This window comes from Typopeltis vanoorti, chromosome 3, assembly GCF_054136105.1.
Source record: "Typopeltis vanoorti isolate ZY-2024b chromosome 3, IOZ_Tvanoo_1.0, whole genome shotgun sequence".
In the NCBI taxonomy this organism is placed as follows: Eukaryota; Metazoa; Arthropoda; class Arachnida; order Uropygi; family Thelyphonidae; genus Typopeltis; species Typopeltis vanoorti.
Genome location: NC_143551.1, coordinates 31,935,233 through 31,962,156, shown reverse-complemented (window position 1 = coordinate 31,962,156; position 26,924 = coordinate 31,935,233). Strand labels below are relative to the sequence as shown.

The 26,924-nt window shown below is 35.9% G+C and overlaps 1 protein-coding gene across 4 annotated transcripts in view; it reads right to left on the bottom strand.

Annotated features, from left to right (window-relative positions):
* The window catches only part of gig (TSC complex subunit tuberin), a 943,661-nt gene that overhangs the window by 139,235 nt on the left and 777,502 nt on the right, over positions 1-26,924 (bottom strand). For all 4 annotated transcript variants that reach the window (XM_090415521.1, XM_090415523.1, XM_090415524.1 and 1 more), the window contains 2 exons: positions 26,117-26,752; positions 848-1,001 (listed from right to left, as the gene is read on the bottom strand). In XM_090415521.1, coding sequence (XP_090271647.1) covers positions 848-1,001; positions 26,117-26,752 — 790 coding nt within the window. The remainder of the gene's footprint in view (positions 1-847; positions 1,002-26,116; positions 26,753-26,924) is intronic.

The window sequence follows — 26,924 nt, the reverse complement described above, 5'->3', positions numbered from 1 at the left end:
CATTAAGGTAGTTGTAATGTCTACCATAAATGCAAGAGACAATCCATCTTTTATCCGATAGTTGTGGGACAGTATTTTCGTGTTCCGTCATGAATCTATTTCTTCAGCTAAATTAAAAAATATTTTTAGCACAGAACCTCTACTTAACCATCTAGCACTTGACTAGATGGTTAAGTAGGTAACGTCCTCTTGAAATGTCCATAACGTCTTTTCTTGATGATAAAATTTTACGGGCCACATGCCATGTAAGTATGGTCAATCTTTTATGGGCCACCAAAATTGCACATTTGGGCCGCATGCAGCCTGCCGGTTGCTGACTCCTGCTGTAGATAATCCAGAATCTTAAATGTAATTTAACAATTGTAATGTTAAAAATAGGACATCATTGTTACTGTAAGAAAACTATCTATATGAAAGAATGTTTCTCTTATGTTATTTTAAATAGAATTTAGCTTTGATGTAGTTTCTAAATAATTAATTAATTTTATTTGTATTTTATTTTTATTTTTTAATATATTTTCACTAGAGGTCATGCCAGTAGAATAACCATTGATCAAATCATTGTCTAGTTAGATTTCACATACTGTGTGAAATCTAACTCAGCTTGTCCTTGTATATTTGTATATACTCCAGATGATGACCTTAATATGAAGACTGAAATGTCGGGAAATTAAAATAGTTATTTATAATACGGTTGTAAAGTCCATAATTTCTAAAATGAATGCTGATCACTGTGTAACACTAAAAGAAAGGATTCAAATATGTGGAACATTTTTCACTAGGATATACTAAATTTTTATTACTAAACATTAATAATGTAATACATGAACAATCAAACAGTACTTACCTTGGACTCATACCACTTCTGTATATATCTCTATTAGAGGATTTCCTATTGGGAGAAGAATCAGTTGGTCTACCATGTGTAGGACTCATGACAGATATTGTATATCCTCTATCCCTGTGGTGGTGTGATCCTACAGGAGGAGGTGAATTACTGCCTAACAAAAAAAGAAAGAAAAATGACATGCTTAATGAACATAAATTCATTTCATTATTCCAGTCCCCCACCTCTAAGTCACGACTCATCATAGGAGATCTGTTTGAGTGTTGTCTAAGCATTTCATTTTCCTACCAGTCTTCATGCAATAAAAAAATAAATAAAAATAAAAATAAAATAAAATAAAAACGAACAAACGCATTTCTTACCCTTCTCACTACTTTGGTTGCAACATCCAGGAATGGCTTCTATTCACTCATATGAAAAATCTCTTCAGTGTTAATCTAGAAAATGCCCTTCAAATAGTTTAAATGTCTCAATCATCTTTGTCCCTTTGTCTTCATTCTATCAGACTCTGCAGATTATATACCATGACTCCATCCTCAAAATGAATATAACTAGATATGGTCTGATCAAGGCTTTATAACAATGGAACTACTGCTCTTATCTCTGCTAGTCAGCTTCCTCCTCAGTATTTTTTTTGTAACCTTTGAAATGTCTCCCGAACTTCAAATTTCTATCTAACATTCTCTTAATATCCATGACTTCTTCCACTATGCCCAATATGGCACCAATAAGAGTATGAAGCCTCTAATGTACAGATTCCAAATTTCAAAATCTTACATTTAGTTGTGAAGCTGACGTGCCCAATTGTTACCTAGCCCCACTAAGTGACAGATGACTGTCACTATCGCTATCTAGTAAAACACCACAACCCTGTCTTGCCTATTTCAGGTCTGAAGTGGTCAAATGACATATTTATTCCAGAGCAGGATTCTGGCTTTTAACTTTCCCTCTTTTCCATTCCAGGGTACACCAAACACATCTACATACTCCCAAACTTCCTCCTCCATTTTGAAAGTGCAACTGTAAAACAGTTTTGCAGAAGGCCAGATAGTACAATGGATCAGAACCTGACAATAGTAAGGAGGTTTCATGATCAGCTGCAAGTAATCCTGCTGCAACACACTGCCAGGATATGTAGAGAGAAGAGTATTAATACTGATTATGTGGGAGGCTTGTTGAGGCCATGATGTGGAAAAGAAACTGGTCACTCTCACTGCGTTCTCAGCTATTCCCAAATCAAACCATAAAATGTACAAACAATAATAGTGTCCTCACTGCAATAATAAAAAAAAAAATTATCCCTTAAAATTTAACTTCAAATCAAACAAAATACATTACACATTCTAAAAAACCAACAAAATGCTGTCATCCATTTTATCAATATCTATGTCAAGTGCCATATAAATGACATCCCTCAGTTATGGACATCTAGACCAGTGGCTCTCAACCTTCATGAGAACGCGGCCCGGTAAATTCATTTTTCACAAGACGAGGATCCAGTACTAACAAATTTACTCGTAAATACCATTCTAATTTTTTTTTTTAAAGTCCATACATTAAACTAACATAAGTATTAATAATTAATTATGGCAAAACCATGAAGAGTATCAATGCACTTATGTATACGGTGTGGCATGTTGACAAATATAAAATTGCATTTAAAATTATCAATAACTAGAATAATGAAATCTTGTAGCATATTATAGTTTTCTCAGGCAAACATCATTAAAGTAATTTGTGCTGATTTTCATTGACATATCCCATTCTCATCACCAAACATTTATATTATTCAGAGTAAAATTGATTTTAATGATATTGGTTTGAAAAAAAAAAAAAAATCGTAAAGAGAAAAATATTTATGTATTGTAAATCACCATAGAAGTCAGATGAACAGGGGAAGCAGCAGAAGGATGTCAACTTGTCGGCGAAACACTTATTATCACATACACACGACAAATATTTATATATGCTACTCTCTTCTTCTCCCTTCTACATGTTAAGTCTACTGGCCTGTTACAGAGCTATCTTAAGCTCTTCTAAGTCATACCTGTTCCGAGGATAAAGGTGACTGGCCCTATGCCTCCCGGTATATTCTATGGCTGTAGATGCATGTAGTTCCAACACAAATTAATATTTTGAATTTAAAAATGCAACACTTTAACACAGCAATTATAAGTTATTGAAAAAGTTAAACTTAGTTTTTTTTTATTACAACTGAGTTTTTGAAGGTTTTAATTAAGCTAGTGAGACTTTTGTTGCTGTTTTCTGTATGTTCGGTTATTAATTCTGGGATGAATTGAAGTGATAGCCAAACAGAGACAGTCAGAAAGTTGCAGGCGATTTCTCTTTTTTGTTTTAAGCACAGTCATGGCAAAAAATGCAGTTTCACAAAGATATGTGTTGGAAAAACAAAGAAGAAATCTCAGTGATATTTCATGTAAATTTGGATATTCATTTTTCATTCTTATCCAGAATTTCAAATTACTTATAGAATTAAATTTCATTCTTATGCAGAATTTTGAATTACTCATAGAATTAAAAGTACTTTCCAGTCCTTTGTCCGATGATAATTCAATAAGATGAAGGGTTTCTTCATGGGAAAGGGCTTTCTCTTTGTGTTCACAACAAAGGGGTTCACAACCCACATATTTTGCCTGCGGGAATCCTCTTGTTCGAGATAATACTTTTCAGAAGACAACAACATCTTCAAGTGGGCTGCAATATCTGAAACTGAATTCTGTGAATAGAAATCATCTGTTTCTGTAATATAATCTGATTATGACTGAAACATTTCATTATTTCTTTCTACAATCATATTAAGCCAGAGTTTGAGTTTCTTTTTGAATGATTTGATCTTGTTCCAAGCATTAAACATTGTTGTATCTGGACCTTGAAGTTTTAAATTCAACTTGTTTATGTAAGAAAATATGTCACTAAGATATGCCAGCATAACTACCCATTTTTTATCCTAGAAATAATGAGACAGGTCACTTTTCTTATATATTAGAAACAGCTCAACTTCCTTTCAGAGTTCATATAACTTCTTGAGAACTTTACTGTGGGACAGCCAGTGAACTTCTGAATGGAAACGGAGATTTTGATGATCAGAGTCCATTTTATCACACAATGCTTTTAACAGTCTTGATTTAAAGCACTGTTTTTATATAATTAATAATTTTAACAGACTGAGATGGGAATTCGTTAAGTTCAGGTGCTATTTTTTTGGAGGCCAGGTTTTGCCTATGAAGGCAGCAATGCATTGACAATAAGTTATTGTCTGCCATATCCTTAATTTAGTGACTAAACCTGAATTTCTACCTGTAAGACGGGCAGCACCGTCAGTAAAAACTCCAATGCAATTTTTCCATTCAAGACCTCTCTTCTAAAATGAAACCATTTAAAACTTTGAAAATTTCACTGCTGGTAGTGTGCATAGGTAATTCAGAAACACTTAAAATGTCTTCCTTCATGTCACTTTCATTATGGTCAATACATTGTACTTATGTAAGTAAAATACTGTTGTTCTGAATATCTGTAGATTTGTCCAGTTGTAATGGAAACAATTTTGATTTTTTAATTTTTTTTTCAATGAGTTGTGTTTCCATATCTTTTGTCATATCAGATATCTGCCTTTCAACCGTATCATTTGACAATGGGATGTCTTTCATTTTACTTGCCGTAGACTGGCCTAACACTTCATTACAAGCAGCAATCAAAGAAGGCTTAATGAGTTCTTCGCCAATGGAATGCGATTTTTTTACATTTAGCTATCTGTAATGATATTATAGGATGCTGTCAGAAGTGAAGTGTCAGTGGTTGAAGTTTCGGAAATAATTTTCTTTTCTTAGTGCATCTCTTTTACGCATAAAGAATTCAATGGGTTTGTTGACCTGATTGGAATGTTTTGTGTTGAGATGTCGGGTAAGTTGCGATGGCTTCATAGCTTCATTTCCTAGAATAGCAACACAAATGACACATTGAGGTCATGGCAATTTGTCAGTGTGAGGGTATTGAATGAAACCAAATTTTAAATAGCTGTCCATGTGAATGAAGTGAATACAGACTTTTTCTTGCGTGTGCTGGTAGTTTTCCCCTCTTTTTGTACATCCTGGAGATCACTCTGTAGGCTTCAGGTGGATGAATCACTATTTGTTGCCTCAAAAACACCTTCAATAAGAGAATTCTTAACACCAAAATTAAACAAAGTCCCTCGTCTCTTAATCATATTAAAATTTAAATTAAAACAAGTGCTTATACACTGCAATGCGAACTTGCGAAGAAACAGCATTCAGTATTACCAGATTTGAGAACGGGATACAGACTGTCTTGATCTTCAATTTCAGTGCAAAAATTTTCTTTAGACTTCCTTGTTGATTGGTCACTGACATTTGCAACACAGATGTTATTTCATTCAGTTTTGAGAACAGAGGATATGCCACCCATTGTTGTAACTGGCTTGCAGGCAATTTTTATGACCGGTCATAAACAGTGGTATTCCCTTTCCCGAATGCTGAATGATTTTGATGTCTGAAAATTCCCAATCATTCATGAATACTTCCATGTTTAAAAATACACGGTTTTCCTCCAAAACAATAAAGGGCAGATATATGCCATTCATTCATTCTGGAACATGGGTGTGTTATTTAAGCATTCTGGGTCTAAGCTTTTCGAAACATTCACGAATATTATCTCCACAGAATATTTCCACTATAAAATATTTCTTCATTAAAAATGCTTAGAAAACTAAAATGACAAATTCCAGGAGAACCTCTCACGACCCGGTATCAGACTGCGGCCCAGCGGTTGAGAAATACTGATCTAGACTAGACCCACTATTTTTTTTTATACAGGGTGTCTCAAAATTCACGCAAGAAGTAATTTTGATAGAAAACACAGGTTTTTAATTAAAATTGTAATTTCTTATTGATTCATAAAGTATACAGTATAGGGTTATGCATGGAATAGCATATCGGGTAAATGGCCTCCATGGCTTTGCTGGCACATACGCACTCTTTTGTCGAAATTTTCCATGACCGTTTTGCATAAATGTGGCTGCATTTCGTTGATACAGCACTCAATTTCCTCCTTCAAGGTGTGGGTGGTCATGGGCTTGTTGGCATAAACCTTAGACTTCAAAAAAACCCCAAAGAAAAAAGTCCAATGGCGTTAAGTCACATGATCTGGGCGGCCAATTCTGATCACCAAAACGGAAAATTACACGACCAGGAAATGACTCGTGCAGTAATTGAATTGTTTCTCGGGCTGTATGGCATGTGGCACCGTCTTGTTGAAACCACATGTCGTCCACATCCATATCTTGCAACTTAGGCACAAAAAACTGGATTATCATGTCGCGATAGCGAGCACCATTAACTGTTATTGCCTTACCAGCCGCATTTTCGAAGAAGAATGGACCGATGATGCCTCCAGCCCAAAATCCGCGCCAAACAGTGACATGTTGTGAATGCATTTGTTTCTCAACAATCACTCGTGGATTTTCTGAACCCCAAATGCGACAATTTTGTCGATTAACAAAGCCATCAAGATGAAAATGTGCCTCATCGCTGAAGATGATTTTGTTCAAAAAATAAGCATTCACTTGTTGTTGTTCCATAATCCATTCAATGAACTCTCTTCACTGTGTGTGGTCAGTAAGCTTCAGTTCTTGAGTAAATTGAACTTTGTAAGCATAAAGATGCAAATCTTTTGTGAGAATACGCTGTAGAGAGCTTCTCGAAATGCCCAATTCAAGACCATGGTGCCGAATTGATGTTCCTGGACTCTCAGCAACACTCTCACGAACTGCTTCGATGTTTTCTGTTGAACGACGGCCAGAGTGTATAAGATCACTAATTGATCCAGTTTCCTTGAATTTTTAATTAATCTTTTCACAGTTGATGAAGTTAAATCACTATTCCGACTGTATTTTGTATGAAAATTGCGAACTGTCAGCTGTCACACTGTCTTTTTTTTCTCTTTGGCAACACTTTACCGCACAAATGGCGCTAAATTTAAATCTTGCGTGAATTTTGGGACACCCTATAGAAACCCAAATCCCAAATTATAGTTATTTCACACACAGACCTCCTTGAATTTCAAATAACACCATGCATGACACCTTTTTGACCTTCTCTACTTGAAGAAATCTTTGCCCAATTCAGTAATGTTCACTTACTGTATTCACTGCTTTCCAAATTCAGAAAATCACTATGACCTCTTCAAATTCTTAACCCTAAAACTGAATTTTTACAATGCTTCATGCTGAAGTTTGTGGAACAGAAAACTACATAGACACTGGAATACAAATAAATAATTTACTAGCTAAAATTAATTATCTACAAGTTGATGCTTTGCTAACTCAAGCTAGCATTATAAGAGGCAATTTAACAATATGCACTCAGAAGACACAACGAAATGACCTGAATAACAAGGACAGTCACATACATGGAGGACAGTGATGCTCTTTATGGTGATTTCTGTTGTTAATGCTGACATGTAAACAGGACAGTGTACCAAAATCTGTGAGATTGTACTGGTTCTGTTACAGTTAACCAGTTTCTATAGCATATGTGCTGTTTCCAGGAACAGTCTCTCAGATTTAAACCAGGATTTCTGAAGTAGCCTGGCTTTCTTTTATTTGATGAAGTGGTTTTCTCTAAGGCATACTGAGATAGTCCACATTTTGGTTGTCCATCCCAGATGTATTTTTATGTTTGTTTTTTTTTTTTTTTTTTTTTTGTGACAAAGGTAGTTCATCATCTGTCCAAAATACTGAATATTATACTGGAAGGGGATGCTATAGACACCTGGGAATGAGAGGGTCCTGGAAATCCTTAATTTCTTTCAGTTAGAGATTTGTATACTTCTGATTCTGTTTTGTTTCGGGAGGGAGGGGGGGAACCCAAGTATATCTTTGAAATCTGTTTTGAAGTATATCAATGAAATCTGTTCTGTCCTGGAGGCTAGATTTTCTTATATAGAGAAACCTGTGGAGTATTCATAACTATAAATTCACATGTATGCCACAGTGATTAACTTTTTAATAATATGTAAATATTTCGTCTTAAGTATAATCAGACATCATCAGTACAGTTATAAACAACAATAGGAATTACATTCAAAAAACATTAGTGTGCATGCCTACATTGGAATCTCTCTATGTATACTGTATAAAATAATTTATCAGTTTTAATTTAATTACAGCCCAATAGTATTTAGTCCTTAAACATTATTGTACACATAGAGGGATTCCAATGTAAGCATGTGCACTAATGTGTTTTTTTGAATGTAATTCCTGATGATAGCAGGTCTGTGGAATGAACCTTATGAGAACAGGTTGAAGATTTGTGGGTTGCAAAAATTGGTTGATAGGCAGAAAAGGGGTGATATGATTGAGACATTCAAATTACTGAATGATTTCTATAGGATTATTCCAGAAGATATTTCTGAGAATAGGATTGGTGGTGGGAGGACTAGGGGCCATACATGGAAGTTGGGCAAGAGTGTGGTTAGCAGGGGTGTTAGAACTAGGTTTTTTACTTGGAGAGTGGTGAATGAGTGGAATAAGCTGCCAAAGTCTGTTGTGGGTGCTATGACCGTGAATGAGTTCAAGGCGAGGTATGATAGATACTGTGTGAATGTCGAATAGTTGCTCTTGACATGATGTTAGGGCCTCCCTCGATGAGTCTGTCGACTCCTTGGAGTTGCCTGAGATAATAATAATAATAATTATTAAAAAGTTAATTACTGTGGCATACGTGTGAATTTATAGTTTTGGAGGCTAAAGTTTTGAAAATAAAGTTTCTGGGCAGGATGGTGGTGTGAAGTGGCATGTATCTACTTGTGTGCATGTATGTGTGGGCTTAAACTGAACATGAGGGGACCCATCAGTGGCCCTTCATTTTACTCTTCCACAATGAAACTAATTCAAGTATGGATATTGTTGAGAAAATGTAAAAAGTTAGAGAACCTGTTAGCCATATGGTAAAGACATCCTCTATATACCTCAACACACTTTGGGCTAAAGGGGAGGAATTAAGTGCCAACTTTTTCAAACAATTCTAGTATAAGTCAGCAATGGGGGGGGGGGGAAGTGAAAGTTTGGAATCCACTGCTGATTGTTCTGGCTAAAATACTCCATTTAAGACAGTGCTTAAAGAGTTCGTGAATGTCAAGAGGATATGTTTTGGAAAGGAGAACTAGTGTATTGTCTACTGGAACATTTGTAAAAAGGGATGACACATTGGAGCTCACTAAGCGATTGTTCTCTAACTGAAGTTCTCTATGGTAGCTTTAGAGTGCATGGAGTATTTTATGTAAGACGAAGTATTGCCAATGTGTTTGTTGAGTGCTGATGCCAAGTGTTTAGCCCATTTATAGGTGGGAGAATTTATAGCATCCACAATGGAGCATAACAGGACTCCTGGTTAGTGGATCTTAGGTAGAATGTATAGTCTTGGTGTATGCAAATAAAAACTTTTTAGTTTGGAGACAGTTTCAGTTTTGGCCAACTTGTAATGTTATAAAGCAGACTTAAAATTTTGTTTTTAATTGATACTGTAGCATTCTTTAACTAGGCAATTAAGGTGATGTAACAGATAACAATGCTTTCAATTTATTATTATTGCAGTCACCTGTGTTTATGATCACTGTAGCCTTGCCCTTGTCTGCTTTCACTATCACTGTGTTTTGGTTCAGGTTTAAATTTTTTAGGACACATTTTCTCTTTTAGAGCTTTTACTTCTAGCATAATGACATCTACTTCAACTGGTGATTGTTTTTTGATGTCTTTGATGTTTAATATTATTTGTGCGCATGGGATTTTTTCTGGAGCAACATCATTATTAAACTCTTTATTTAGAATTTTAGTTCTATTATCTCAAAGTCTATAATCTGTTCAAGTTGTGGATCACCTTGTATTCCGAAAGTTGCTGGAAACTTTTCTTCCTTGCAAGGCTGGTGAACTTCCTTATTTTCTTTAAATATTTACAATTTTCACAATCTAACTACTCAAAAAGTGAAGTCATCTTCACAAGTGTTCACAATTCCAGCTGGCTTCCCAGTTCCAATTCTACTACCCAAGGTTAAATAAACTGGAAAGTACTTGCCATAAGATGATCTGACAAGTCATGCATTTACCAACCAAATATCTGATAATCCTCTCTACTGTCACAATATCCCTGATCCTTTCTTTCTCCTTATGGGTATACCACAGAAGTCAACACTCCTCTTGGTAACTCAGACTTGTGAGTTTTCCCTTCCACACAATGCCTTCTCCTAATCACTTCCAACAGTGTGTCCTTTTGATACTACAAAAGTACCAAGTGGGAAGCATCATAAAATTCATTTGGATATTAAGAAAAAAATTATACTGACAAGCAAGAATAAGGAAGTATTATGCCTCTTTATAGAGATTTGATATGACAACATGTGGACTATTGTGCACAGGTTTGGTTTCCTAGGTTTTAGGGATGTGTAAGTGGTGGATGCTTCAAAGGTGAGTGACTAAAATAGTGAATGCTTGTGAAACCAATAAACCATAAATCTTTTATACCTATAAGGATAGACTGAAGATTTTTGAGTTACAAACTTTAGCTGATAGGCAGAAAACAAGGGGCATGATAGAAACTTAAGTTATTAATAGTTTTATAGATTAGAACTAAAGAAATCTTTCAATATGACTTGACGGGAGAGAGAACAAGGAGTCATCTTTAGCAAGGTATAAAGTTTTTACTTGTAGAGTGATGAGCAGAATGGACTAGCAGAAGTATGATAGGCCTTGTGTGAATAATGGGTAGTATGAGCCTCCTATGATGAATCTAGGACACCACAGAGATCAGATGCCTGTCTAATAATACAAAATAATAATAATATTAGTTCTAGATTGAAAGTGACCTCTATGTCTATTTCCAAGCATGATAAACCTGAGTTTCATAATGGTGGTGGTGGGAGGGTGTGAAAAAAAAATTAATACTAACTATTTTTTAAAGAGCTAAAAAATCTGATGTGCATGTCTGAGGTAAATATATCCTACCCTGAGTGTTCTGTGGCTCGTTTGACAGCTTTGATGGGGTAAAAAAAAAATAACAGGAAACAATCCTTCGCTTCACATAAGGCCAACTATCTCATTTCCAATTAAAAGCCCTTACTAAAGTTCCATTTTGAATAAGATTCAGACCTGGATGGCCTGAATCATCCACTGAAAGGATCCAATTTGATAATAAGTCCTTAACTTTTACATGATTTTTTGAGCAAAAATTAAAATTTTCAGTTTATTATTAAAATAAACCTTTAAAGTTTTAGAAAATCAAATAGAACTTTTAATCCCTTCTTTTAGAAAGAAATGTTAATAAATATTTAAGTATAGAAAAGAAAAACACATATGCACAATAGGAAGACCATAATAATTACGATTAATTACACAGATATTTCAGATTTAAGTATCTTAAACCATCAAGTGTTAGAAAGTGACTAACAGGAAATTCAAAAACAACATAATAAAATTTAGTGGGAACCGCATTTTTTTTTTTTTTTTTTTTTGCACGCCGTCAGTCATGGCTAAGTAAGTATTATACTATAATAAATTTGGTTTAATCCTTTATCCAAGTGTAAGCAAACAAAGTTTGCACTTGAAAATATCTTCAGGACTGAGGTAAGGTGGTGCATCCCTAAGCAACTCACAGCAAAGGTGGACCAAGCTCTCATCACTCCTTGTCACAGCATCTCCCATAATGCAAAGCACATCTCCTTGCGGACATATATACTGCTATGCATTAAGGGAAGGGCCACTACCTAGACCGGTTTCCCTTTGTTTAAGTGCAGGGATATCTCTTCCAAAAATGCGTAAAATCTCCTGGATCACCCAATAATGAGCAACCCGCAGGATCCAAAAGTCAGAAACTCGGTTGGCTCTACATTGTGGAAGGCTCCCCAACCACCAAACAGAGCCGTTCATTTGCTCATCTGGAAGGGTAACAGCAACATCCATGCCCCAGTTAACTTCACAGGCTACAGCAATGTCATTCATTACCCGCTACTCAGGCCCTGGGTGATGGCAACAGCCAAGCCTCAGTTAAAACTTCACGGGCTACAGCATTGCCATTCATCACCCAAGCTTCCAACCAGTTTTGACCTTTATTAAGGTCTTGTCAGTGGGTGGCAGATCCAGAGTGGTGATACTAAGGCAAAAGCAATGGAGAGGTCATATTTACCTATACGAGTTGCCAACCGGTGTACCACCTTATTATTAAATTACTCTGGATTTAGAGAAAGATGTTGGAAGTTTATTTTGCACTTGGTTAGACTATAATAAATTTGGTTTAATCCTTTATCCAAGTGTAAGCAAACAAAGTTTGCACCTGAAAATATCTTCAGGACTGAGGTAAGGTGGTGCATCCCTAGGCAACTCACAGCAAAGGTGAACCAAAGCTCTCATCACTCCTTGTCTCTCACCATCTCCCATAATGCAAAGCACATTTCCTTGTGGACATGTATACTGCTATGCATTAAGGGAAGGGCCACTACCCAGACTGGTTTCGATCTTTATTGAGGTCTCGTCAGTGGGAGGCAGACTCATAGTGGTGATACTAAGGCAAAAGCAATGGAGAGGTCATATTTACCTATACGAGTCTGGATTTAGAGAAAGATGTTGGAAGTTTATTTTGCACTTGGTTAGACTATAATAAATTTGGACTAATAAAGACTATAATAAATCCAGAGTAATTTAATAATAAGGTGGTACACCGGTTGGCAACTCGTATAGGTAAATATGGGTTATATACTCGTATAGGTTATCTTTTTCAAGTTTTAGGGTGAATTTGATTGTGTGGTGTAGAGAGTTGATTTTGTTAAGAAAGTTGAACAGGTCCTTTTTTGTGTGGTTCCAAACGATAAAGATATCGTCCACGTAACTCCACCATACTGTGGGTTAAGGGTCTGTTTGAGTTAAGATTTCACTTTCAAAATCCTCCATAAAGAGATCAGCACAAGATGGAGAGAGAGGGGACTACCCACTGCAAGGCCAGTCAATTGCTGATATATGGTTTTATTCCATAAGAAAAAGTTTGATGTTAAACAATGACGAAACAGTGCAGTAATGTCTTTTGGGAGTAAACTTCCTAAAATGTTGATGACTTCCTCCACAGGGATGTTAGTGAATAGAGATGTAACATCCAGGCTTGCAAGTAAATCTGTATTGGAGATAGTGATGTTGTTCAGTTTCTCAACAAAATGTTGCGAATTTCGTATATAAGTATCCGAATTATGGATGTGTGGTTTGAGGAGGCCTGCCAGGTGTTTAGATAACAGATAAGTTGGCGAATTGATTCCATCCACAATCAGGCGTAGTGGTATTCCATTTTTATCTAACTTAGGAGCATCATATAGTCTTGGTGTTAGTGGATGCATGGATTTCAATCTTCATTTTAAGTCTATAGACCAGTTCACCATGTGACGTATTAAATCGTTGGTGGCATTGTGGTTCTTTAGTGTTGGCTCTGTGACTAGGACATGGTAGGGTGATGTATCCGACAATAAGCTGTTAATGTTATCTTCGGAATCACTGGTGTTTAAAATCACTGTTGCATTTCCCTTATCTGCCTTCAATATGATAAGTTTTCAATGTTACCATAGTTGAAATCCCCCCATAATAATTACCCTCCTTCAACTCATTTCATCAATTTGTTTATGCATACCATCTCCACCATCCATTCCATCACCTGGTCTATAGCAACACCCAACTGTATATTTTGTTCTGCCAGTCTCAATCTCACACTAAATACCCTCAAATGAGCTCTTTTCACTATCCTGAGATACAACTTCAAATCTCCTTGGCTGCAGTTCATCAGCTATCATCAATAACACTACTCCCCCTCCCCCCATTTTATTCTCTCTGTCCCTCCTAAACACACTATAACTTACACATTATATCCCACTAACTATATCATCTTCTGTCAGCCATGTTTCACTAATGCCAATAACCTGTGGCCAGGAAGAGCCAATCAAGGCCAAAAGTTCTTCCTTCTTGTTCCTAATACTCCTGGCATTAGTATACATGAAATGCAGAGGTCCCTTTGTCCCACCCCTATCTTGATGCATTATTCTAACTATCCCATTCCGATTTCTTGTCCTTAGTACTGGCTCGGGTACTTTATATACATTCTTACGCTCAACTGTCTCACTGATGTCTGCATATCCCCCCCCCCCCATTGGTAGGTCTAGTTTCCCTGGTTCGACACATCCATTTTCACTTCATTCAGCAACACTTTTTCCAGTCCCTGCACACCAAATCCATTCAAATGCAGGTCATCCATCTTGTATAAATGCTTTCTCCCATCAAACCTATTCCACACGTCCACGAATTCCACACCACACCGTCTGCATAACTTCCGCATAAAGTCATTTGCGATTATGGCCCTCCATCTAAACTCCTCTCTGTCATACCGCGGCAACAGACTCACCATCCTAACTCTGCCACTCTTTTCTTTCGCTACCTTGAACAATACTTTCAAGTTCTCTCTCATAAAAAATTTATTTCCTTTCTATTCATTCGTACCCACCACAACTATCAATTCTTTCACCCTCTATTTTTGTGCTCTAATACTCTCACTTACGGTTGTTGAAAAATACTTTGACGAGCAGAGACAAGCAAGTTATTGTACCTCTGTACCGAGCCTTGATAAGACCTCATCTCGACTACTGTGCCCAGATTTGGTTCACCTAGGTTTCTTCTTGATGGGGAGGAGGTAGAGAGGATCCAGAGGCGAGTGACCAAGATGATAGCAGGTCTATGGAATGAACCTTATGAGAATAGGTTGAAGATTTGTGGGTTGCAGAAATTAGTTGATAGGTGGAAAAGGGGAGATATGATTGAGACAAATTGCTAAAGAGGGTTAATTCAGAAGATATTTTTGAGATCAGGACTGGTGGTGGGAGAACTAGGGGATACCTATGGAAGCTGGGGAAGAGTGTGGTTAGCAAGGGTGTTAGAGCTGGGTTCTTTGCTTTCGGAGTGGTAAATGAGTGGAATAAGCTGCCAGAGTCTGTTGTTTAGATATGTTTAGGGCCTCCCTCGATGAGTCTAAGGACTCCCTGGAGTCGCCCGTGATGATGATGATGATGATAATAATAATAACTCAAAACTCGTTTGAACACTATCTTTTATATACTGCTAGTTTGGTGTTTTGGCCAATTTCCTTCTTATTTCATAAATTCATTCAGCTGGCTACCGCCCATACCAACTTTGCTTATTCTGTTATCAATTTCCAGATTTAACTTGAATCTTCACTAAAAACTGTGCCTAAGTAGCTGAAACATTTTACTTGATTTATAGGATCTCCATTCAGGATGCAGATGAAGTTTTCTACACACCTCCCTATTTTCACAGTTTTGGTCTTTTTATTGCTGATTTTCATGCCAAATTTGTTACAGCCATTATTCAATTTAGTTAGAGAATCCTGGAGACTTGCACTGGATGTGTTTAGGAATACAATATCATCTGCATAAAGCAAAGAGCTTACCTTTGATATCTCCAATTATTATACCAGGCCTAATGCCACTTTTTTCATAATGTGATCCATATAGATAATGAATAAGCATCGAGATAATGTGCATCCTTGTCTTACCCCCTGATTTTACATCAAACCATTTTCCTGTATTTCTTTCAATTCTAACTGCTGACTTATAACTTAAATATAGACCATACATTGCTTTGTATACTGTTCCATTCACTTCATATAATTGTAGTGTATTGAAAAGCATTTCTTTGAGTACCTTGTTGAATTGGATTTAAACGATATTGATGCGAACACAGATTGATAAGAAAATAACTATTTATTAACTTAAAAGCTAATATTTCACTGGTATTATATCCAGCATCTTCAGAGTACACAAACTTTGTTTGTGTGCTCTTAAAACATACTCCAAACCTTAACAAGTATGGCTGTATAAATCTACCAAAGATTTGAGAGACAGTCATCCTAAGACCAAATTAATATTTATTTATTTTAATTTAATTTATTTTTTTTCAAAACTTTCAGGAACTGCTATTTGGACTACTATATTTTTTTCAAAACTTTGGGCTACTGTTTTTTTTTTTTTTTTTTTTTTTTTTTTTTTAACTTAGATGGCACCGTATTAGGACTTTAGTCTTGTGTTGCACATTGCAATTACTTATACTAGCCCCACTGTTACACTGAATTGTGGTTGTCTCGCATTTGCAACAAACTTTGTTTGTGTGCTCTGAAGATGCTGGATATAATACCAGTGAAATATTAGCTTTCAAGTTAATAAATAGTTATTTTCTTATCAATCTGCGTTCGCATCAATACCGTTTAAATCCAATTCAACATGTGTGACGAATACATAAGCCTATCCATGCGTCTGAGTACCTTATCGTATGACTTTTCCAGATCTACAAAACAAATACAGATCTTTGTTATATTCCCAGGATTTCTCAACTATTTGTCTTATCTGGAACATTTAGTAGAGAAATTCCTATGTAATTCTCACATTCAGCTTTATTCCCTTTTTTATAGATGGGTACTATGAAAGCTCTGCTCATAGTACCCATTTATAAAAAAGGAATTCAACCTTGTGACCAGATCCTCTTTCTTTAAAACTTTTATAACTCCATACTTAAGCATTTGTGGTCGAATACATTTACTCAAGCTACCTTTTTAAAGAATATCCTTATCTTAATTTTTCATGTAACCACTATCATCTTTGATTCCTTTTACAGTACTCTTTCTTCCATTTCTAAGCTTCTTCAATAGCCTCCAGAATATTTTGCCACCTTCCTGATTTATTTTCCATACTTTTACCAGTCTTCCCAAGACTTCTGTTTAGCTACCTTTACACATAGCTTAGCTCTCTTACATTTTTCTCTTTATTCTTTTAGGGTATCTGCCGATTTGTTTGCTAGGTACTTTTGGTATGCTTTCTTCTTTTCCATGACTGCTTTAACTTCTTGTGTCCACCATAGTTTTCTTATTTTTCTATCCTTGCAGAAAACTTCAGCATATACTTCCTAGCTGAATCAATCGAATCAATCAATGTCTTCTTCAGAGTTTGCCAACGAAACTCCAAGGCTTGGTTCTTGTATTCAAACTGCTTCAAATTTTCTTCAATAACGTTTACATAGTTGAGTCTGCAATTTTTTTATATTTTTTTATTATTATTATCATCATCATTTCGGGCGACTCCAGGGAGTCCTTAGACTCATCGAGGGAGGCCCTAAACATCATGTCCACACAACTATACGACATTCTCACAGTATCTATCATACCTTGCCTTGAACTCGCTCACCGTCATAGCACCCACAACAGACTCTGGCAGCTTATTCCACTCATTTACCACTCTAAAAGTAAAGAACCCAGCTCTAACACCCTGCTAACCACACTCTTGCCCAGTTTCCATAGGTGTCCCTATGGAATTTACCTGTAAAAGATGCCCAACTTTAATTCTTTTTAAAACTTTCTTACATAATTATTATGACCTTTTTCTTGACTATTAATATTAATAAATTAAAGACTTAATTCTCTATGTTAGTCAAGTAAATATTAGTTTAATATCCGCGTTTTACTGACTGATATCTGTCAGCATTTTCAAAGGAATACACTGGTAAGCAATAGAAAGTAACAAAAACTCGGAAACTAACTGTCAATTCTAAAAATTATATAAAGTTATCACTGTGCGTGATACAATGATATAATACGCGTGTCGCAAGCGCAACGTTTTATTTGTTGAGCTATTTAATGTAATTGTCATGAAAGTTCATTTCTTGTTGGTTAAATGATCTGATTAGAGTTTTCCATATATATATCTGGTAAGATTAGGCCTTGATTCTTATTTAAGTTACCTGTTTAATGGGTGACTGTAGCAACTTCTTTAAATGTTCTAGAATGGTAGTTGTCTTCTGTGTAGGGCATATGACTCATATCCCATTCAATATTATGGTTGGTAGAGGCAAAGTGTGAAGAAAGGCCTGATATATCCTGTCTGTTATTCCATACATAGCCTATGTTTTCTTTCTTTCTTGTATCAAAATTTCTAGATGTCTGTCCGATGTAATTAATACTGCAAGAACAAGGTATGCTATAAACTCCAGAGTATTTGTAGAAAGGATGGCTATGTTTCGGTGATCTTATAAACTTTTGAATGGTCTCAATAGGTTTGAAGGTTACTCTGATATTATATGGTTTTAGAAGAAGAGCTAATTTTCTGGATATGGCACTAACAAATGGAATTGTTATAGAGCTGATGAATTGGGTTTCATCTCGTTGTCTTTGTGGTATATCACTAAAGAGAATCTTGTTGATGATTCTTGTAGGGTAGCCATTTAGGGATAGATCTTTGGATATTTTCATTAATTCTTCTTGTAGGTCATCAGGGTCTGTGGTACACTGTATAGCTCTTTTTTTGAGCATATGGATAATGCTGAGTTTCTGGGATATGTGGTGAGACGAGTCGAAATGGAGGTAGGGTCCAGTGTTAGTAGGTTTTCGGTTTTCTATATACTAACAGGTTGATGCTATTGTCAGTTTGTTTCTTAATAAGGATGTCTAGGAATGGAAGTTTATTATCTTTTTCTAGTTCCAAAGGTACAAAAGGTGTTACTGTTAAAACTTCGGGGCACAAAAAAACTCACTACGCGGTTGTTTTATCCTGCTGTGCTGATGGGACAAAATTGCCGTCACTATTGATTTTTAAAAGGAAGACGCTACCCAAAGAAAAACTGCTTAAAGGAGTGTTTGTACATGTTCACGCAAAATAGATGGAGGAGGAATGAGGTTGTGGATAGTAAAATTTGGTCTAGGTGCCCTGTTGAAGAAGCCTGCCCTGCTAATATGGGATCAGTTTTGTTCTCACAGAACAGAAGATGTTAGAAATAAACTCAAGGAATTGAAAACTCAGTTATCTGTAATTCCAGGAGGCCTAACTAGTTAGCTTCAACCTTTAGATGTCTGTATTAATAAACCATTTAAGAGATTTATAAAGAAATGGAACAGCTAGATTCAGTCTTCAGATTTTGAGGTTACGCTATCAGGAAGTAGGAAGAGGCCTAGCATTTCGCAAGTTTGTCATTGGGTCAAAGCTTCATGGGATGCTCTGAAAACTGAGACAGTGGTTAATTAAGAAGTGTGGAATTAGTAATGCACTGGATGGTACAGAGGACAATTTGTTGTATAAGGACTCAAAGTCTGATTTAGAAGAGGTTTCAAGTGTCTCTTCATTTAGCTCTGGAGATGAATTTCTGGGTTTTGACGAAGAAGTAGATTAAAAGGTGGGTAGTCTTTCCTAGTTAGATTAGGTATTTGTTGAAAGTAGACCTACTTATTACTTTATAATTGAAATACTGTAAATTCATCATAACATTCGGTGATAAAGTTTTTTTTCCTAAAATATGTGTTCAAAAAAGGGGATGCGTCTTATACGCCGGCAAACACGGTATATTAGATTGGTTATGTATTTAAGTCATTTAATATTTATATTTCATTTGTGCATATGATTTATATTAAATCATATGCACAAATGAAAGAGTATGACAGGATTGAAATAATAACATACCCTAGTCATGGGATCCTCTGGAATGAAGCTAAATTACTATATAGAAGCACCAGAAATTTGAACGTCTTTTCAAAGAAAGTGTGGTACTTCTTCCAAACCTCATTATCAATGATGGAAACTGTTATCAATTATTTTATTACTTAATTTTCTTTCTTCCTTTTTTTAATTTTTAATATACTCACTCACTTGTGCACACACACAACACATATCAAATCTAAATCTTAATAGTATAATATTTACCTGGCACTTATTGATTGTGAAAAGATACACTTCTCCATGTGCTCACATTATTGTTTTCCCATTCACCAATCATGGTTTAAGATACTTATACTGAATTATCTGTGTAATTAATTATAATTTATTAAATATTTTTTGCTGTTCAGATATGTTTTTTTCTATACTATTTATGGATGCTCACAGCTATCTCTTCAAAGAAGAAAGATGATACAATGGACATCAAATTTGTTTAGTTTTTATAAAGCTTCTTGAATTAAAACAGAAGATTATTATATATAATATTTGGTTAACACTAATCTTCATCATATGAAATTGAAATCAATAGTGAGGTGAATGTGAATCTTTTATTGCAGTGCACTCATTTTTTTAAAAAATGTTGAAAGGAAAAAGAAACAGAATTTTTGTTTACATAGGTGTGAGTTACATGACACACAGTCATTTCTTATATACTATAACATATTCTTGAATCACAACAAAAATTTCACAAATATCTTAATTTTTAAAGTTAGCTAAAATATTGATGTATAGCACTTAGTTTTCTGCATAGCACTAGTATAGTGGCAGTGGGGAGGAGGTGTAGTTACCATGCACTACTATTTCTTGTTCATACATTCTTTAGATACATTTTCTACAGTGTTTTTTATAAATTTTTTTGATGCTGTAGGCCCAAACAGATCGATTTTCATGAAAACAGTTATCTTTAACAACTCTTATCACTAACACTGAGTGGCATTATTGCTAGTATCAACATTAGCAGTAGCAATATCACATTTTTACTTTTTTCATGATCATGGAATTGTCAATCTAGGTGGTTTAATAATTTTTAATGCTAACACTGCCCAATGGTTGAACATAAATTTAATCTAGCCATCATGAATGCCCACATAGGTAAATCATTACTCAGGATCAAAGCATTACTTTCTGATCTTGGCTAATGATCATTTTATTAATTTTATCAAGGGCCAAATGCTGCAAACTCACCTTCTACCCAAATGGTAGTCGCTCCTTCTGGTCCCTTGCCAAGACCATTGGGTACAACTTCTGCCCACTGAGGTTTCCATCACTCTTACATCCATATGGTACTGTAGTAGTCACCTCACCAAAAGATAAGGCCAACTTACTAGCACCAATCTTCTCTTCCAATTCCTGCATTGACCTGGAGAAAGTTCTTTCCACTCCACAAAGAACGGATCCCTTCATGTTTCCCATAGTCTTTTGACAAAAGAAATCTGAAGAATTCTTAACAACTGAACACAAACAAAGCATCTGGTCCTAATGGTATCCCCCTATTGTGTTAAAAAATTGTGCTCCAGAACTAACACCTATCCTGTATCACCTCTTCAATCTATCCTATTCAACTGGCATCTACCCTACAACATGAGTCTACATTCAGCTCATCCCAAAGAAATGTGATAAAAATCAACCAACAAATTACTGTCCATTGCTCTCACTTTTGTTCTCTCTAAAATTATAGAGAAGTCATCAACACCCAAATCTTGAACCACCTAGAGTCATACCAACTAATCAGTAACCAGCAGTATGGATTCTGCCACTTGTAATCTACAGCTGATCTTTTTGATTTCACCACCCACCTCTGGACTCAAGCCATGGAGAAACTGACATGGTTGCCCTAGATATTTCAAATGCATTTGATCAGGTTTGGCAAAAGGGCCTACTTAACAAAAAGACATCCTATGGGCTGCCTTCCTCATGCTGCAACTCTATTGCCAACACTCTCACTGGTCACTCACTCACTAAGTGTCATAGTGCACAGTTTACTCTCCTCAGATTTCCTCACCAATGCAGGAGTACCCCAGGGTTTTGTTTTTTCACCCACTCTCTTCTTCCTCATGCATATAAATAACTTGCTCACTCAGATTTCCAATCCTATCCAGAGCTTTTCTGATGACAGTACACTCCATTCTTCCTTTTCATTAGACAAACCTTGTAGTGCTCAGGTATTAAAATAATCAAGATACCAAGACCTGAACTCAGAACTTCTAGCTATAACTCAGTGGGGCAAGGACAACCTTCTAAACTTCAATGCCACCAAACTCAGTCCTGTCTGATCTCTTGCAAGAAGGAACTCACATCCCTCCCCGTTACCTTCAATAATACTGAGATATCAAAACATAATCAAATTTCTCTACTTGGATTGACTTGCATCCTTGACCTTTCCTGGCAAACCACATTTCAACTACAACTTCTGCAGCTGCCAAAAAACTTGGTGTACTTTTTCCCATATGACACTACTTCACACCTTCACAGCTGCTAACTCTATACAAAGCCCAAATCCACCCAGCCATAAAATATTGCTTCCATGTAATATTCTATGGTTGGGTGGATTTGGAGCACCAAAATCCTCTCTAAGATCACTCAATTCTATCCAGAAGAGGGTAATCTGGGTAATTAATGATCCCTCTCTCACACATACCCACTTCAATCCTTCTCTCACAGATGTTCAGTTTCTGCCTTGTGCCTCTTCTACAGATACTTTCATGAAAGTGCTCTATTGAATTACTATTATTACTCCACTCTCCTCCAAAATCATTAAAGCAAGAGCCACTGCTAACCAGCACCCTTTTACTGTCCTTCTTGAAACACATCGAATCAAGAAGGACATGATTCTGCCTCCTCTTTCATTCCATCTACTTCTGTCATTTGGAACAGTCTCCTCCACTCTGCCTTCTCCAAAGATTACTATCCTCAGCCGTTCAAGCAAAATGTGAACAAATCCTCCTTTTTTTCTTGTTCCTTTTGCCCATACATGGCACTAATGTGCTATAGATTTTGTGGCTTTTAGTGTGTGGATCACTCACACACGCGCGCGCGGGTTTGCAGCAAGATTGATTTACTCGGTTGATATACGTTTTTTAAAAAATACTGAATGACTAGAAACTGAGAAAAATGAAAACAAAGATTAACAGCACAACTAGTTTCAGCTTGTATCAGCCTTCTTCAGGTGCACATTACAAAAGAAATAACCAATAAAACCTGGAGGAAATAGCTGTAAACAACACAGAAAGTTACTGTACATATAATCAACGTAGAAATGTTGAAGTCTGTGCATTCAAACCTGTTCTCTCGTTGGCTTCATTGTTGGGCATATGCATGCATATAGCATCTCGCGAATGGCAATATTTGATCGCAGCACAATGACAGTCTGAAAGGTTGTAACTCAGGTTGTTGTTGAGATGTAGGAGGCTTGAGAATGATTTCTTTTGATTCTATTATCTTTCTTTCTAATTCATTCTGGCAATGGAAAATGTCCCATAGGAAAATACTGTCCTATGGGACAAGTATGGCTAAGGTTTCCTTCATTAGAATCGGCTGACATCAGAACATGACTAGACAAAGCACTGGCTTGTGTTCTCCTGTAACTGATGTCTCCCTTATGTTCTTCAATGCGTAACTCGATCGATTTCTCTGTTTGCCCAATGTATGGTATATCACAGTTGAACCAAATCTGGTAAACACTGGGTTATTTAAGGTAGTGATGTCTGGGTTTCGGACGACTCACTAAGGAGTGGATTTTGGGAAGAGGAATAAATAAAGTTCTTGTGTTGTATTTCCTAAGAACCTTGGCTAATTTGGGTGAGACAGAGCTTATGTATAGTATGGAAATATTACCTTTCACCCTATTGGTCTCTTCATTATAGTGAGTGGGTAGATTTAATAAAAATTTGTCAATTGTTTTTTGTGAATAACCATTTAGTTGAAAAGTAGACCTGAGAAAATTTGAGTTCTTTATTAAGTTCTATCTCATCATTAAGAAGAGAGCGAGCACGATGTCCTAGTGTAGAAATGATTCCCACCTTTTGAGGAGGATAATGATGGGAGTGACCATGGATATATCTGTTGGTGTGGGTAGCTTTACTGTAAATCGAGATTTTTAATTTCTCTGAGGAACAGGCCAGTAATGATGTATAAAAAAGGAAGAGAACCATTAGCTTCAAACTCAGCCGTAAATTTTATGTTCGGATGTTAATTATTTAGATGTTCTAGGAAGTTCAGGAGAGATTCACGGCCATGACTCCAAATTAGGAAAATGTCATCAATATATCTTTTCCAAATTCTTGGATTTAAAGGATAAGAAGAGATGGCTTTAGCTTCCAGATCTTCTAAATAGATGTTCGCAAGTACAGGTGACAATGGATTACCCATTGCAAGGCCAAAATTTTGTTTATAGATGGTGTCCTGAAACTTAAAGTATCCTGATTGGATGCAATGAGTAAGGCCATGATCTTTTTAGATAATTTATCTTTGAGTAGTACAAGAACTTCGTCTGTAGGAATATTGGTAAATAAGGAGACTATATCAAAACTAGCCATTATTTCACATTCCTTAATAATAATATCTTTTATACATGAAACAAAATCTGCAGAGTTTTTAATGAAAGACGATGATTTACAGGAAAAACATTTGAGAGATTTAGCCAGATATTTTGAAAGGTTATATGTTAGAGAATCAATTCCTTCTACGATAGGTCAAAGTGGGGTATTTTCTTTATGAATTTTAGGAAGTCCATATAATTATGGAATAAGCGGATGGAGAAAATGAAGAGAAAGGTGTATGTTTCTAGGTAGTTTTCAGTAGGTTGTTGGTCCAGTTGTGGAGTTCATGGATGGGATCTCTCTCGAGGATCGAAAAAGTGTCACTCCGTAACAGTTCCATCATCTTGTTATGATATTCATCAATGTTAAGAACAACTGTGGCATTGCCTTTATCCGCGAGAAGAATAATTATATTTTTGTTGTTGTTCTTAATAGCCAGTCATTCCAATGAAGAAATATTGTCTGTAGGGAAGTTTGGCGTTATTGATGATGAAAATGGATTCAATACAGAGTAGGTTTGCCTCTTGAGCAGGAAGAAAGGAGGTAGCGTTTTTGATCTTTGTAAGTAATAATTCTTTAGGAACAGATCTGGGAGATAAAACAAAATTTAGGCCTTTACTGAGGACACTTTTCTCTGCATCGGAAAGATTATAACTTGATTCGCTAATAACTTTGTTGGGATGGAGGTGTGGTTTCAAAGAAGTTGAATTTCTTTGTATTCGTTTAAGGGCTTCGAATTTTCTAATAAGATTCAGTTTACAAATGACAAATGCCTATTATATTCACCAACTCACAGGTGAAAGGTAATATTTCTATACCATACATAAGCTCTGTCTCACCCAAATTAGCCAAGGTTCTTATGAAATACAACATAAGAACTTTATTTACTCCTCTTCTAAAAATCCGCTCCTTAGTGAGCCGTCTGAAACCCAGACATCACAACCTTAAATATCCCAGTGTTTACCAGACTTGGTGCAACTGTGGGCAAACAGAGAAATCGATCGAGTTACGCATTGAAGAACATAAGAGAGATGTCAGTTACAGGAAAACACGAGCCAGTGCTTTGTCTAGTCATGTTCTGATGTCAGCCGATTCTAAAGAAGGAAACCTTAGCCATACAGACCTATGGGACAAGTCTGACAAAATTTTCCGTTGCCAGGATGAATTAGAAAGAAAGATAATAGAATCAAAAGAAATCATCCTCAAGCCTCCTACATCTCAGCAACAACCTGAGTTACAACCTTTCGGACTGTCATTGTGCTACGATCAAATACTGCTATTCGCAAGATGCCACACGCATGCATATGCCCAACAATAAAGCCAATGAGAGAACAGTTTTGAATGCGCAGACATTAACGTTTCTACGTTGATTACATATACACCAACTTTCTGTGTTGTTTACAGTTATTTCCTCTAGGTTTACTGGTTATTTCTTTTGTAATGTGCAATTGAAGAAGGCTGACACAAGCTGAAACTAGTTGTGCTATTAATCTTTGTTTTAATTTTTCTCGGTTTCTAGTCATTCAATATTTAAAAAAAAAATATACACACACACACACATACATAAAAGGAAAAAAGTTTGACACCAAATCTTTGAGAATTGATCTCCCAGTAAGGACAGCTTCAATAAAGAATAGCCCAGCCTCTTAAATGTATTACATATATAATAGAAGACAGTGAGTATGCATTTCTTTCTATTATATGTAGTGCATGCAGTTTAAGATACCAAGGCATTGTAAAAGGTTGTAAATCTAAAGTGGATTAGTACCATGGGTGAGGTAAGATTTTTTTTTATGTTGCTCTTTTTATTTTATTATTTTTACATAATCCGAAAACCTTAAGTTCTAGAGTCCAAACGGGAAACTTTTTCAAGCCACTTCAGGCTTCCAATAAGTAGGGTAATGATCTCAAAAGGATAATAAAATTCATCTACCACAGAAATATATTTAAAATCATGACTTACTGGTTGGAGAGCAGAGATGCTATCCATGCATCTAACTAGCCTGGTAAATATAAAATAGCAATCATAATTAAAATTCCTCAGATATCATATGAAGGAGGAGAGTTTGTTTAGAGAATAATTTAATTTTTAAAGTGCATTATTAAATTAGGGTAGCTGAAAAAAGACACTTACCAGTTTTTCTAACAAAAGGGCTGCGAGGAGGTGATCGTATTTTGCCAAATGAAACATAAGGCAAGGCAGATTGTGGATGTGATGGACTAGATTTGTTTTCTGAAACATTGCAATTATTGAGATCCAACTTCAGTTTCACTCGGGGCTCCTTCCTTTCCAGTGGAGCTTTTGGCTCTTCAGGAATGATGCTATACCTATCCTCTTTGTGTGGAGACTTTCTTGTAGGACTCATTGTACTTCCCTTTTCAATGGCATATACCAATTCTTGTGATATGTCAGCATGCTTAGAAAAATCTTTTTCAGTCTCTTCCTTACAGTTAGTAGTTAAAGGAATATCTAGTTCAGCAGCCAATTCCTCCTCCTCATTTGAAGCTACAGATTTATTTATTTCAATATTATTGCAAACAATTTCAGTTTCTGATAATGCACAGGAGTCACTGGACAAACATTCTAATGTTGATTTCTGATTTTCCTCTTCTGACTGCGAAGTATGCTGTGTGAATGGCTCAAGTGCTATAAAACTTCCAAAACCAATCTTCATATCTGGACTAGAATTTGTGCGTCTAAGTGGAGAAGCAGACCTTTGTTTAGGTGACATTAAATGATCTCCCAAATTTTCTTCTTTCACTGTTATACCTGTTTGAATGAGGTAAAAAATAATTAGTAAAAAATAATACAAAATTACCCTAATTATACCATAGCCCAACAATTGATACAATATCTTGTCTGTACTCGAATCATCTCTGAAACTGGAAATGAACTAGACTGCAAGTAGTTTAACATCAAGAAACCAGTTAGCAGAAATGAA